General features: G+C 40.8%; 2 protein-coding genes across 2 annotated transcripts; both read left to right on the top strand.

Annotated features, from left to right (window-relative positions):
• On the top strand, nucleotides 1-3,857 carry vgll4l (vestigial like 4 like). The gene is made up of 5 exons (XM_056419833.1): nucleotides 1-233; nucleotides 1,842-1,965; nucleotides 2,056-2,290; nucleotides 2,873-2,954; nucleotides 3,076-3,857. The coding sequence occupies exons 1-5, from the start codon at nucleotides 167-169 to the stop codon at nucleotides 3,375-3,377; spliced, it is 810 nt and encodes a 269-aa protein (XP_056275808.1). The 5' UTR covers nucleotides 1-166; the 3' UTR covers nucleotides 3,378-3,857.
• Nucleotides 3,858-7,829: 3,972 nt separating this feature from the next.
• On the top strand, nucleotides 7,830-13,816 carry slc20a1a (solute carrier family 20 member 1a). The gene is made up of 11 exons (XM_056418992.1): nucleotides 7,830-7,922; nucleotides 8,800-9,440; nucleotides 9,578-9,718; nucleotides 9,824-9,909; nucleotides 10,299-10,395; nucleotides 11,595-11,714; nucleotides 11,898-12,122; nucleotides 12,264-12,735; nucleotides 12,824-13,009; nucleotides 13,091-13,175; nucleotides 13,320-13,816. The coding sequence occupies exons 2-11, from the start codon at nucleotides 9,092-9,094 to the stop codon at nucleotides 13,473-13,475; spliced, it is 1,917 nt and encodes a 638-aa protein (XP_056274967.1). The 5' UTR covers nucleotides 7,830-7,922; nucleotides 8,800-9,091; the 3' UTR covers nucleotides 13,476-13,816.
• Nucleotides 13,817-14,350: the final 534 nt, after the last annotated feature.

Here is a 14,350-nt window from a genome sequence, read left to right as displayed (position 1 = left end):
ACTGCACCTATCTGCACTCACCTGATACTTTACCTGTCGGAGCTCAGACGCAGCATCTCATTACCTTTCCAATACAATCTGCAACTGAGGCTCATTGTGTCCTCTGAGCTGCAGCAGACAAGTTGCTCCTCGCTATTTCGCTTCACTCAGACAAAGACAAGGCGACATGGCGGTGGCTAATTTCCAATACATTACCAGAATGAGCAGTGGCTTCAAGGTCTACATTTTAGAAGGTGAGCATGGTTCCCATGGTTCTTGTTTTGCCTTATGTTGCATGATTGAATACTTGTGTTACCTTGATCAGTGGAATCAAGTTGATGTGGTTATGCTTTAACATTTGAGCGTATATCACTTTTAGTTTATGTGTTTAAATTGTGTCATTTCAAACCCATATGTGTTCATTGCAGTGGCACTTATACCTTTGTTCTTGACATGTTATTAATGTAGATACGTTTTCAAATACAAAGAATTAGATGATGGCAGTCACATCGAACACTAACAGCTATACATTCAACTTGTAGGTGAAATATGCCTTTTGTATTTTATAATACAGTCTCTTTCTCAAAAATAAAACACAAGTGGATTTCATAAAGGGAATCTATTTAAAGTAAAGAATAAAGGAATCATGATTCAGACTCTCAAGGTTTTCAAGATTGAACTCATCTGTAAATTGTGTTACTATTCTCTGTTTCTGTAAACACAGCAAAGCAGAAGGTCAGGCAGTATATATTCCCTATACTAGTAGGGAATAAATATCCATGCCCGAGGCACTAGAAAATCAGCATAGGTGTGGTTGTACCTGCCCCTCTACAATAGCACCCTCTGTGAAGTCAGTAGGAAATGTGGATTGGAGTACTTGACGTGTGTAGACGGGGGACAGCTTTCATTGTTTTGCCATTCTAAACACATAATCATCTCACTGTTTGATTTCAATAGATGTTATTGTGACTTATTTGAAGCACTGATGGGTTGATTTGAATACAATTCATGGACTCTCACATCAGTGTGGGTTTTAAAGTGCAATGAGCATATAGTCAAACAATAGGCCACAGTATAATTATAATGCCTTTACAATTTCCAACAGTGTGTTTTATTTTGACTGGATATGCATGAGTTTTTAAAATGTGAGCTTACTGTTGTGAGACAGGAACCACAAGAGCCAATGTAATTAAAATGATTCCTGGCTACTCCTGTTGCTTGGATTGAATTTAATAAATGATGATCCATCCTTAATGAAAATAATGTTGTGGGTTTAACTTGCAATCTTGAGTGTTCAATGCATTTCTCCTATTCAACATGTCAGTGACATCATCAGCTTCTGGTTAATGTGTTTCAACTTGTGTAGCAAAAATCCAGTGTGTGTGTTCACTTTGATAGCCCTTTCATAAATGGGTGCCGCCCAAATCAGGGTCCTTAAAGACTCAACGCTAAGATGTGCGGCACCTCATCCAAACAAAACCTGTTGATTGTGCCCTTTTAGCTGTGTGATGATAGGGCTCAATGCCAATATCATGCAGAAAAACAACATTTACCGTTAGCACTGAATCAGCTGTGACTGTTGTACCTCTCCCTGATCTGGTAGTACGAGTTCTACAACTTAACTGAGTTTACAATTAACGGTGGCCAAAAAAAAAAAACATTTTCCCACGAATAGTAGTTGTCATGCAGGTTTATGTCATGGATCAAAGCAGTTACTCATCACCATGTCACCTGGAGTAAAATCATCATTGCCAGTAAATGTCCTTTTGTTTTTCACACTTTTTCCTGGCAATTAAACCATAGCCACAACACAGTTTAACGCCTCTTATTCTAATTCTGCACTTTAATTTTATTTTTTTCAGGCCAGCCCCATCTGAGGAGCGAAGACAGATACAGACATATTGCAAATGATCGGGTTCGAGTCCCCACAGTGTTTCCAGTCAAACGCAAGCGAAGCCACGAGAGAGGTCTCACATTGGAGGAAAGGTTGGTTTATTCATGTTTACAAAATATTAGAACTACAAATTTAAATGGTGTCAAAGAGATGTAACATTTCCTAATGAACAAATGTTTCAGGCGAGAGCGGGCCCTGAGCAGAAGCAGTGGCAAAGTGTCCCAGAGAGCAGCACCAGCAGTGTTCAACCGGCCACAGAGTCCCACGTCTACCTGGAGTCCAACGCCCAGCCCTCTGCCCACCCACATGTACTACGCACCAGTCATGGATGAGCCACTCGCCCTCATCAAAAAACCAAGAAAAGACCCTGAAAGCACAGAGGGAAAGACTAAAAGCTCTGCTCCCACTCAAATCCAGGTAATTTAATCAAAACAGGTGATGCTCGTGTCCTCGATGTGCTTCTCTCAAAGGTCATGGATATTTGGGCTGTCGTAACTTATGAAAAGTTGCAGTTCCTCTGTAGTGTCGGTGTAGCTCCAGGCTACCCACAGCAGTGGTACATCTCCCATCTGTCGTCGGTGAATAAAAGTGCACAGGAATTCTACTTCCAAGAGTGTTAACAGGCCTAAACTTGTCCGAACTATGCAATCCAGCTAGATTCAGGAAGAAAATGTGAGCAATGGAGGGAAGAATTCCATCAACTCCATCAACAAGACCGAACAGACCGCTCTCCCTTTGACCTGAACATGGCACCGCATCCGGGATAATCTAACTTTTATGGACAAACCAAACCCGTTTATTCGTTTTTAAAACGATTCTGTGTACAAATTGAACTTTGTACAGCTATTTTGTTATCATGTGTTGAAGTGCACAGCCCGGTTTAGATGATAGAAAGAATTTTCAGGGATGAAGAGAAAACGAAAAGCAGAGACGGCGTGTTATAAATGCAGAACTAAATTGTGTCTTTGGATTTAATGAATGGCCCATCTTCTTTTTCAGATGCGTCCTTCTGTGATCACTTGCGTCTCCTCATCAAGGAACCCCTCCTGCAGATCTGAGATCCACAGGAGCCCCTCATCAGGTCAGTTTCACAACCTTGTGACTGAGCTCATGCCCCAGACAGTCACTCCCTAATCCATTCACTTTCCCTGACTCACCCAGGTGTGTATTTGACCTTGTTATTCATTCCTTTGCTTTTCCAGTGATTTCCAGATGCAACTATGACCACGGTGTTGAGGAGCATTTTCAGAGGAGCCTCGGAGTGAACTACCAGAAAGCTCGCTCCCAGCAGCTCTCCATCAGCGTGTCCGTCGATGACCACTTCACCAAGGCTTTGGGAGACAAATGGCTGCAGATTATATCCAAGTCTTCCTCCTGCTCTTCCACACCCCCCAGCAGCCCAAGTGTCACTCACTCCCCCACTTACAGCCACAGCCCAAATCAGTCCCACAAAGAGTCCATCGGCAGCTCATCGCCGACTTCCAGCCGCTGGTCTGTCAATTAAATCAGAAACGACCTCTGATATGAGAAGAAACTGTGACTTTTTACTTTTCCCTGTGTGCAGCTCTGCTTGTCGAGCAATGGAAATGCCCGTGCTCGTGTTGTGTGGGCGAGCTAGCAGATTCAGTGCTGTCCCTTTGGACCTCTGTGTGTCCAAATGTACGCACTGATGCAGATGAATGTAACAATAATTGTGATGTCCGTGTTGTGTTACATTTCCGCTTGTCGATAGCATCTGAATACTTGAGATACTGTTGATGGTGATATGGGTTGATTGAAAAATCAGCCAATCCTTAACATTTCTTCGTTTTTGTGTCGTTTTTTTTAATGCCGTCTGAATGACTCAATTTCATTGTATTATATTTATGTTCTGATAACACTTGGGTTCCTTATCGTCTGAATGACTCGCCTATCTGCTGTATAATATGCTTATCAGCTGTACACAAAGGAGATTTTTAAAAATTAAAAAAATTCTTTAATAGCATTGTGTGTTTTCTCGTTTGTAAATAACAACAACTGAATGACAAACGGAGACTTTCATATTTTTGTTAGACTCCTTGGAGGGAGAAGCTACGGATTTCGCAAATTTAATAAATCTCCTTTTTAACTTTAAGTTCATGAACAAGAAAAACGCCCCATAATAACTGGGAAGGGTGGCGTACCAGACCACATCATTTCAGTTGTGAGTCAGTGCGTCTACAACACGTCCGGCACATACATAGCATTTACACGGAGAGCTGTTGCCACACATCGAGTGTAAATTAAATGGATGTATGAGCAACACTTTTGGGACTTTTCCTGGGAAGTTTGAGGGAATGTAAGGTGCATGTTCCAGCAGGCACCAGGCCTTGTGTTCTGACATTCCTGTCTCCTGAGAAAATGACTTTGTAAGATCCTACATATCCTGTTTGGCAAGGGATAGGAGGGAGGGAAGAGGGGAAGGAAGGGTTGGGCTAATATAGGCCTGAGCATGAGAACCAGCCAAGCTCTTCAGTTACTTATTTGCATGTCCTATCTTGCCTAACTTTCAATATGATAAGCCACATTAAAAAATTGCTTCTGTCTTTAAAATTACAGATACGGCCATTTTAAATAAGTGGAAATTACCTAAATGTTCTGACAGGTCGAACACACTGGAAACATTTTTGTAAATCAGGAAGTAGAATAAGTGAAAGTTTGAATTCAGAGTGTTGTAACAATAAAACAGTTCAGGTAAACAATTACAAGTGTGAAAGAAAGCAAATGCCACTGGTGGTTTAAGTTAAGACGTGTGGACAAAAGCTCTTACAACGTGAACAATAACATAACGTCGACCTCAAACGGACCTTAACGTGATTCCATTCAAACAGAAGACCAAACTGCTGGTTATTACTTTTCCTCATTAAGTGTTGAGACTTATTTCCACATGGACAATATTCTTTATCCCACGTAACCTGAACAGGGGCATTGATGCCATCTAGAGGCGCTGAGGTTCATGCAACATGACACATGATCTCATGTTGCACGATGAAGAGCAACAGACAACTAAAACCACAACTCGGCAGGTCAACTCGTTGAGTGAGAAAACTCTCTTGACAGAGAGACATTTAAAAAACGTGAGAGAACACTCTTTGCTGAACACTAGGAGGCGACTCCATGACAGATTTTAACACCCACATGACCCTCTTTATTCATAATCCACTTCTTATTTTCTTATTTAACATACATTGAATTTGTTTCTCGTCAAAAATATCGAGTTAATGCATCTGGCATTGATAAACAAAAAATAATATATGGTATAATTCTCTGAGTTTATATGAGTAGTTATTTGTGTACCATTATAACCGTAACTTTAATTTCTGAAGACATTTAGATACGTATATTTGATTATAGTTACATCCTGAATTTGAAGTATTAACTATGCCACAGTTATAGATGTATATCTCATGTAAGAGATGAATGAAATGTGTGCAAGTGGGAGTTCGAATGATATAGAACAACATGGCCATGAGAATGTTCAGAGAAAATACTTCTCAAGCTGCTGCAACACAAATGCACATTGTTGTTTGAGGTAACAATAAAAGATAATTACAATTCCGAATACCTCAAACATGACAGAAAACAACATTTAACTCAATTGAACTGTGGCAGTAGTAATTACGGATGCACCACTGAACAGAAGAGCTCTGGGAAAGTTCTTGCACTTTGTCTGGTCTGTGAAAAGTTAGATCACTGTCAACACGGCACGAAGCATTTTGTAAATAATTTAAATTGCAGCTCTAATCTCATGAGAACATGATTGTGTGGAATGACTGTGTTTCTGTTGGGAAGGAGTGTTTCATTTGTTTTCCAGGTTCTTGGTCAACCTATTTATTTAAATGATCAAAGATAGCCTTCTGGGATCATTGTTTAATTGATGATTGTTTGGTTTCAGACTGCTGGGTGTTCTCGAACCACAAGCTGGCATCTTTATTCAACCTACACCAGCAATGAGGTGGGGGGGGGGGTAGGGGGGGGGGGGCACTTAAAGACTGAACAAAATCCCATTCAATTGGAAAAACTGCCGTAATGACTTTGCACATTTTATTTTGTCAATAAAAAGTAACCTTGATGTGTTTGATATTCATTTAACTATACAAAAAAGCCCAAACATGTCAACATGTATTTAAAACAAGCAGGCGTTTACAAATTGTAAAAGTTTTTATTCATAGAAAAGTTGTTATCATAATCAAGTTTTCTATATCTGATACCTTGCAATCAAATAATGTCTTGAATAATTATTCAGTTTTGATTATCTGGTGTTTTGCTTGATTTCAAAAGCACATGGAGCCCCGTGTATTAAAATGCATCATTTCAAGCTTATTCAAAGCAACGAAAGAAACCGCCTAAAAACGAAAATTATTTAAAAGACATTATATATATATATATATATATATAAATAATGGATAAGGGACATTCATAAACAATGTTCGTTGCTGATTGCAGCATTTTTTAGCATTGCATTAAGCGATGTATGTAACACTCTGAGTGTGTTGTAGGTATATGGTAACTGCGTATGTACAACTATTTGTGGGCGTGCCCATAGAGAGTGCAATGTATATTTAATGTGACCCTTGTGTGTATGTTTCTCACTTTACAGTATCTTGTTTGTATTTGTGTATACTTGTTATGTCAGATCTGGCAGGGATGAGTCTAGGGATATTATTTGTATCTTAAAAAACATAGAACAAGTCATAACATAAATGTCTACTTGATAATCTAAATAGATGTTAAGATATGTGCCACGTGGAGAAATGCTACAGACAACTTTAAAACAATTTCTCCAACATTAAAACTTTTTCCTTCATCAGAAGCAGATATACATAGCCTGTGGTGGTGCAGGTCAAAGTGTGCCACTGCGTCGGCCACCTTCACATTTCTGCTCAGGAGAGTTGTAAGTCACTTCCTTTGCACTTGTTTGGAGAGGTCAAACTATTCCACACGGGTAGCATGTGTGCACACGGGTGGCCCTGTCAGATGTCACAAAGCCCAACTGCATAATCCCAACAGGAACTGAACAAATGATTAATAAAGAGGAACCCATCAGCAGATTTGGAGGCAGTGTAGCATTTCAAAAAAGAGTAAATTCTGCTGATCTTGATGTTGCTGACAGTCTTGTGGAGTTTTTCCGTAAAGTGACAGGTAAATCAGTAACATAGTTTGAGATTGTTGTTTCACATACTGCTTAGATACACTTGCTAAATGAGCAAACCATAGTGCAGGTGGTTCTCCAATCTACACACAGTGTGATCATAATGCGGCAGAGTATATTTTTCTGTGGTGAGAATTCTTTAATAATTGACATCCTCACCTGGTGAGAGAGAGATGGCCGAAAAATAACAAAACGAGTGTATAACATCAATAATAGCCAAATGTATGTATGTACAGTATATTGTTGATGTTATTTGTTTCCAAATACAATAAAAAGATTGACTCCTTTTGCATAACCGTATAATATAAGGTTTGGCCAACAGGTGGCATCAGAGTAGAGGCCAGTGTGGGTCGTCAGTCTAAAAGCTGCACCTCCAGATTATCTGTATTTACACAAAATAAGTGGAACTATACATAGTATCCAGGAATATTTTGTGAATATTACAATAATAAACCTTGATTACCATCAACACACTGTCGCCTGAAATATAGTTTCTCTCGGAACAAGACGATATATTTAAGCAAAAACAATAGACGTGTGTGTGTGGCTCCATATTATGGTGGTGAGGAAAAACACACATTTGGATTTTCGGCTCATAAGGAGTCAAACAACATAATCAAAGGACAACAATAATTATGTTCTCCCTGCCAACAGATAAGCTAAACATTAGCTCGAGGCAACAGCGGTCTCATGACCGGTTCTGAAAGGCGTGTACTCAACCAGGTCAATATATAAACCAGCCTCCGAGAGGAGCCTGCACACGTTACAGACTGCGCCATCCTTCCCCTGTACGCGAGCCGCTTCTCACATGCTCACACACTCACGCCAAGCGCGTTGGACCAAAACACGCAGCGGAAAACTTTCCCCCTGGTCTCACCTGTAAGTATATCTTTACTTTATTTTCTCTCGCATGTATTCTTCTGTTTCTCTCCTGTACTGTCGCTACATTTTGAATTATGCAATATCAGCGTAGAAGATTAGCATACCGCGATTTTATATAGGCGCTGAGTTTATTTCAAAATGAAGAAATACGCCAATTATTTGCAGCTTTTTCAAGTTTTGAAGTGGAATTATTTGTGATTTCACAACGCACCTGACATTTTAGAAGCTGCTATAATTATGCCACACACCATTGTGTACCTGGTTATTGTTGCTACACGGACACATTTATACATTAAGTCATTAAGTCAAATAATGAATGCATTAGATTTCATAACACACGGATTTCATTGGATTTACATATTAGCTATATTTTGATAACAGCATATCTTCGAAAATCATACACTGTTACTACTACTCCAGACCTATGCCCAACATCAGTTAAAGGATGCAGATACTATTAACAATGGGTACCAGATTTACTTCAACAACCCGTACTGTTATTTAGTCTATAGTGGGAAATCAATTCATGTGCAAATTGTACTTTGTATAATTTAGCCTTCTGTTTTGTCAAACAAATACATTCCCAGCCCGCTTCATCTCATGTCATGATTGACCTCTATAGCCTCCTGTTCAGGTTGATAACTACAACAATGTTGTGCTCTAGCAATGTGATGCCTTAATGTGGCTTTACATAAAACACTTTCTCATAACCACTTCCCTTTGTCACAACAGAGTAAATCATGCCTGCAGAACAAAATGATGTATGCTATTTGGGCTTGTCAGCTATTTTTGGGCGTGTTAATATGTAACTTCTTTTTAACCAGTAAATAAGGAATATTAACCTCTAACTTATGTATTTTATGTGCTTTTGCAGTGTGTACCATCAGCGGCTCGCCTTCACAATGGATGTCTCTCTCGTCTCTATAAGTTGTCATTTTATGACGAAACCAACAGACAGACCCTACATACCTAGCTAGCAATACATTTTGATTTCTTCCCATTAGTACCATTGGAACTAAACTAAGGGGAAAGGAACTGAGGGAAATCCGTTTTTGTGGTAGAAATTTATTTATAAACACATATTACCTCATACGTCACCATTAAACCACAATCTATTGGCTTGGTTTAACTCTAATTATTTGAATTAAATTGAATATTAAGTAGTGATGGATGTAACGACACTAGCAACCCTGGCTGCTGCCACTACAGTCGTCGTGGCCTCTCAGACCGCCATGACGGGCTACTTGTGGCTGCTGGTGTTAGGCTTCGTCATCGCCTTCATCCTGGCTTTCTCCGTGGGGGCCAATGATGTGGCCAACTCCTTCGGCACTGCAGTGGGCTCCGGAGTGGTCACCTTGCGTCAGGCCTGCATCCTGGCTTCTATCTTTGAGACGGTGGGCTCTGTGCTGCTGGGGGCCAAAGTCAGCGAGACCATCCGAAATGGCATCATTGACGTCCAGATGTACAACGGCTCTGAAGAAGTCCTGATGGCGGGATCGATAAGTGCAATGTGTGGTAAGCACTCATATTTGTGTGAGAAATTCCTTTTTTCACTTGCTGGAATGGTGTAATGAAAATAAAGCAAAGCACATACAAGACATTTTTATTTTCAGATTGTGAGTACAGGCCTTGCTCATGTTTTTGTCCCACAGGCTCTGCTGTGTGGCAGCTGGCTGCATCTTTCCTGAAGCTCCCCATTTCTGGAACCCACTGCATTGTTGGAGCCACAATTGGCTTCTCCATGGTAGCCAGAGGTCACCAAGGGGTCAAATGGATGGAGTTACTGCGCATTGGTGAATATATGTGGTTGTCGCCTACATCTGTTTAATGTGAAATACAAGTGTCGCTATAAAAAGCTCAATAATAAATGTAATTTCAAATGTCTTTCCGATCCAAAGTGGTATCCTGGTTCCTGTCGCCTGTGCTGTCAGGCATCATGTCAGCAATCCTCTTTTATTTTGTTCGCAAATTCATTCTGAACAAGGTAAGTCCAACGTTACTGTCACACTGGCCAGTGTACATGGTTGATACATGTTATATGAAGTCATCATTGGTGGTAATATGAAAATACTCTAGTGAAAGGCCTTCCTTCAAAAAGACACATGCATATAAGTGCATTAGCACTATTATCATAATGTATTCAAAGTGATTACAAATGAAAGTTCATATTCTGCAGAAGACTGATATATTATTATATACAATGTTATTACATGTTTATTAATGATCAGTCAGTGCTCGGGCACATACTGCGTGTACATACTGTTGCATACTGTAGTTTAATCCAGTTGAGACCCAACCAAAAGAGTTTAGAGGGGAAATGTAACTTTTTTGCAACTGCCAACAACTCCTGCGCTCATACATTGATCTCCACAGGCTGACCCTGTACCCAATGGCCTTAGAGCTCTTCCCATCTTCTACGCCATCACGATGGGCGTCAACCTCTTCTCCATCATGTTTACAGGAGCACCCAGTGAGTACCACGTCCACACGCTACACCAATGCTTCTTTTGATTCGCACAGCAGCTGTTGACATCCCTGGAGCAACATGAGGTCTGAGTAAATGTCTCAGGAGACACAGAGGAGAGTTGATGACAGTCCTCTTAGGACAAAGTAGGTGACAAACAAGGAAGAAACATTTGATTGAAAAAACAGCAGATCAATTTTGCCATTTTAGACCTTATTTCATTCACCAATATCACGTCCACCCTGGCATGTGTGTCTGATGAACTATTCTCTTTAAGATAACATCAGTGATAAAACATTCAGGCTCTATTTAAGACAGAATGGCAGAACACTGACGTCACCAAACACAGCAAGAATAAAGTAAAACCAGTTGAATGGGACTTTGAGAAAGAAAACAAATATTAAATGGACGATTTCCACTCCTTTTTGTTTCATTTGCAGGATTTGAACTTATCGAGAAGTCAACTGGCCTGGGCCCTTCACTGAAGGCTGCAGGCCGGTGTGTGTGGGTCACGAGATATAACACACCATAACTCCTGCGATGCAATATTACCGAGTAATACAGCAGAGTCCACGCACACACACACACACACACACACACACACATGTTCCAGCCAACATTTGGTTTCTGACACAGAAATACAGTATTTTATGTAAATAAACCATGTTTGGGGCTTTTATGGCTTCACATACATGTTGATGATGAAAGCCACTTTTTTACCGTATGGCTTCTTATTCGTTGTGTTGGATAAGTTGTATCTGTGTGGAAAAAATATATAAAGTTATACTAACCTTCCTTGAGTCGTCTAATTCTAGCAGTTACAGCAACGACAGTTAAACTATTCTGTGTACGCATTGAAAGAAAAGTGAGTTTACCGAGTACATTGTATATATTATCACTTGATTGCAAGACTCTTTTGAACACTATCTCTTTGGAGCAGTGTGTACTCTTACTGATGCTGATGCTGATACTGATGTCTGTAAGAGCATACTGATGTATCGGAGCAGGCCGTTGGAACTATAACATGACACAATGTCTCTAAAAGTAGGCTTAACAGAATAGGAATGTGTGAGTAGGTTACTAACAGATATTTTTCTCACCACTATAAAGGAGCAGCATCAGTTGTGAATGAATGAGAGAAGCAGTGACGTTTCTGTTTCACCTCATCTGAAGTCCTCTCTCATGTCCCTGTCCTGTGTGAACAGTGTTGGGTTTTGACAGAGTGCCGTGGTGGGTGACACTGTGCATCGCGCTGGGCTGTGCCTTGCTCACAGCCTTGGTCGTTTGGTTCGTCGTCTGTCCGTTCCTGAAGAAGAAAATCAAGCGTGAGTTCATTTTCGTCTTTATCTGACACAAATGTTATGCTTATCGTTGGCTCGTTAATGAAAAATATTGTTATTTTGGCTGAAATTGCTCCTTGAGCAGCTCGGAAAAAATAACGAAAACAGGGTTTTAAAATATGAAATGTGTGTCGCTTGGTCTCAATCGAACACTGTCATGTGCTTCAGGAGAAGCAGCTGCTGCTCCCTGTGAAACTCCATTAATGGAGAAGAACTCCAGCAAACCTGCGCCGGCAGAGCCGACCCCAACACCGCCGACCCCAACCCCGCGTGGCCCTCAACGCCACCCTCCGTCAGCCAACTGTCAGATGGTGGCTTTCAAACTCGGAGGCTCAGAGGAAGCGGATTTGGACGACAATGACATGGAAACCAAAGACTTGGATTTCAGCAATGGTGAGAAGGAAATGGCTTGAAATGAATCAACCAATTTGAGCTTAATTAGATTTGGTAAATATCAAAATATTTGACCTCACTGGTTCTACAGCCACAAGCAATTCTGACGAATTAAATTACAATATTCTTTTATTTGCATAGGTCTAAATGGCACTGTTGGCCCCATGATGATCACTGATCCTCACAGTGGACAGTCCCACGCCATCCACAAGGACTCCGGCCTTTACAAAGACCTGCTACACAAGCTTCATGTGGCTAAGGTCGGGGACTGCATTGGCGACAGTGATACAGAGGAGCGACCCATCAGGAGGAACAACAGCTACACCTCCTACACCATGGCTATTTATGGCATTCAAGGAGATCCTAAATACAAGGACCTGGATGGTGACCTGCAAGGAAGACCGAGGGTGGGCAGTGAGAGCAGCTACAGCTCGGCAGTGACCAATGGGAGTGCAGTTCAGGAAGAGAGCGTGACTCAGGAAGCTGGCGTGGACATCGCTCCGGAAGAGGATGAGCTGGAGGTCGACCAACCAGCCGTCAACTTGCTTTTCCAGTTCCTGCAGATACTCACCGCGTGCTTTGGCTCCTTTGCTCACGGCGGGAACGATGTCAGGTAGGCACAGGTGGTTTTCCCTTGCGGAATTTATGTATGTTGTGTTCCATCCGAGTCATTACAAAAGCCTTTTTTTTTAAATCACCAGCAATGCGATTGGGCCACTGGTGGCTCTCTGGCTTCTGTATGAAAGCGGCTCTGTGGCGTCCAAAGCACCTATACCCATTTGGTTGCTCCTTTACGGTGGAGTGGGCATCTGCGTTGGACTCTGGGTCTGGGGACGTCGGGTGATGCAGACCATGGGAAAAGACCTTACACCCATCACACCCTCCAGGTATGCCACACATTTATATCCTACAACTAAACTGATATGTGTGATAGTCAAAGCGTACTAACATATGTTCTTCCTCCTTAGTGGATTCAGCATTGAGCTTGCATCGGCACTCACAGTTGTTGTGGCGTCCAATGTGGGTCTTCCTGTCAGCACAACCCACTGCAAGGTGACAATACTCAAAACTCTGAAATCTAATTCTAAACAGATGGAGTATGGTAATCAAAAGTAGCCTCCAATTTAAGCATGTGTTAAAACCAGTATTGCATATTCATAAACCCAACAGTCATAACTGACTTTTAAATCGACACAGGTGGGATCCGTGGTGGCTGTGGGATGGCTGCGCTCCAGGAAATCAGTGGACTGGCGTCTGTTCAGGAACATCTTCATCGCCTGGTTTGTAACGGTTCCCATCTCCGGGCTGATCAGTGCGGCCATCATGGCTCTCTTCATATATGTTGTCCTGTGATCCTCCCACTGCCCATTCACGCCGGGACTCCAGCTGACGGAGCGCAACCAACAGTTTTTGTTTGACTGGCCGATAAAACTGTGCCATGTTCCAGCTGATTTATTTTATGATGTTTATAAATTCATTCAAAGGTATTTTGAGGTCAAGCCCCTGATATGAACTGACAAGAATATGTCCATGAATGATGTAGGATCTAATAACACTGTTCAAATATCCTATAATCTTGTATATTCCAGTGTATATTTGTATAAAAGCGATGTATTAAAAATCAAATAATTCAATTTTCACAGAAACAAACAAAGTATGTGTATGTTTGTGTATTGTTATTGCTTGATTTTAAGAAATTTCCATGTATTTTACTTATTATTAAAAATCTGAGGTCAAAGGCCAATTTCTCAATTTTCTTAAATTCCCCTTTTAATGAACTTTCTTCTACCCCAAAGTGTTTCATCGGAAAACTTTTAGCAAAGTCTCAGCTTTATGTACAAGAGGGATACATTTGTTACATAAAAGTTTCAGTCAGATTTCTGAAATTCTTAAAACCTCAAATTGAAACACCTTTTGAGCATGAAATTGTTTCACCAAACTCTTATGTGCACAAAAGTAGTGTAATATGTGAATAAAATAGGAGCTGCAGAATACATGTCTAAAGTGAAATATTTTAATGTTATCTTTTGAATAGAAGTATTTCCTGTCACTCTACTTTCACCACAGGAGATAGAATGTAACAGAGCAACACAATGTTTTGTCATCGTGTTGAAATGATTCCAGTAAACTAGCTCACACAAGGGTAAAGTACTTTCCAGTTTGAGATTAACAGGGTTTAGATTATGAAACTGGCCAACTAGATATTCTTCTAGATTGTACTGTTCTTC

This window comes from Pseudoliparis swirei, chromosome 7 (genome assembly GCF_029220125.1).
Source record: "Pseudoliparis swirei isolate HS2019 ecotype Mariana Trench chromosome 7, NWPU_hadal_v1, whole genome shotgun sequence".
Lineage (NCBI taxonomy): Eukaryota > Metazoa > Chordata > Actinopteri > Perciformes > Liparidae > Pseudoliparis > Pseudoliparis swirei.
The sequence above is the reverse complement of the archived record's forward strand: the minus strand, read 5'-3'. Positions and strand labels throughout refer to the sequence as shown.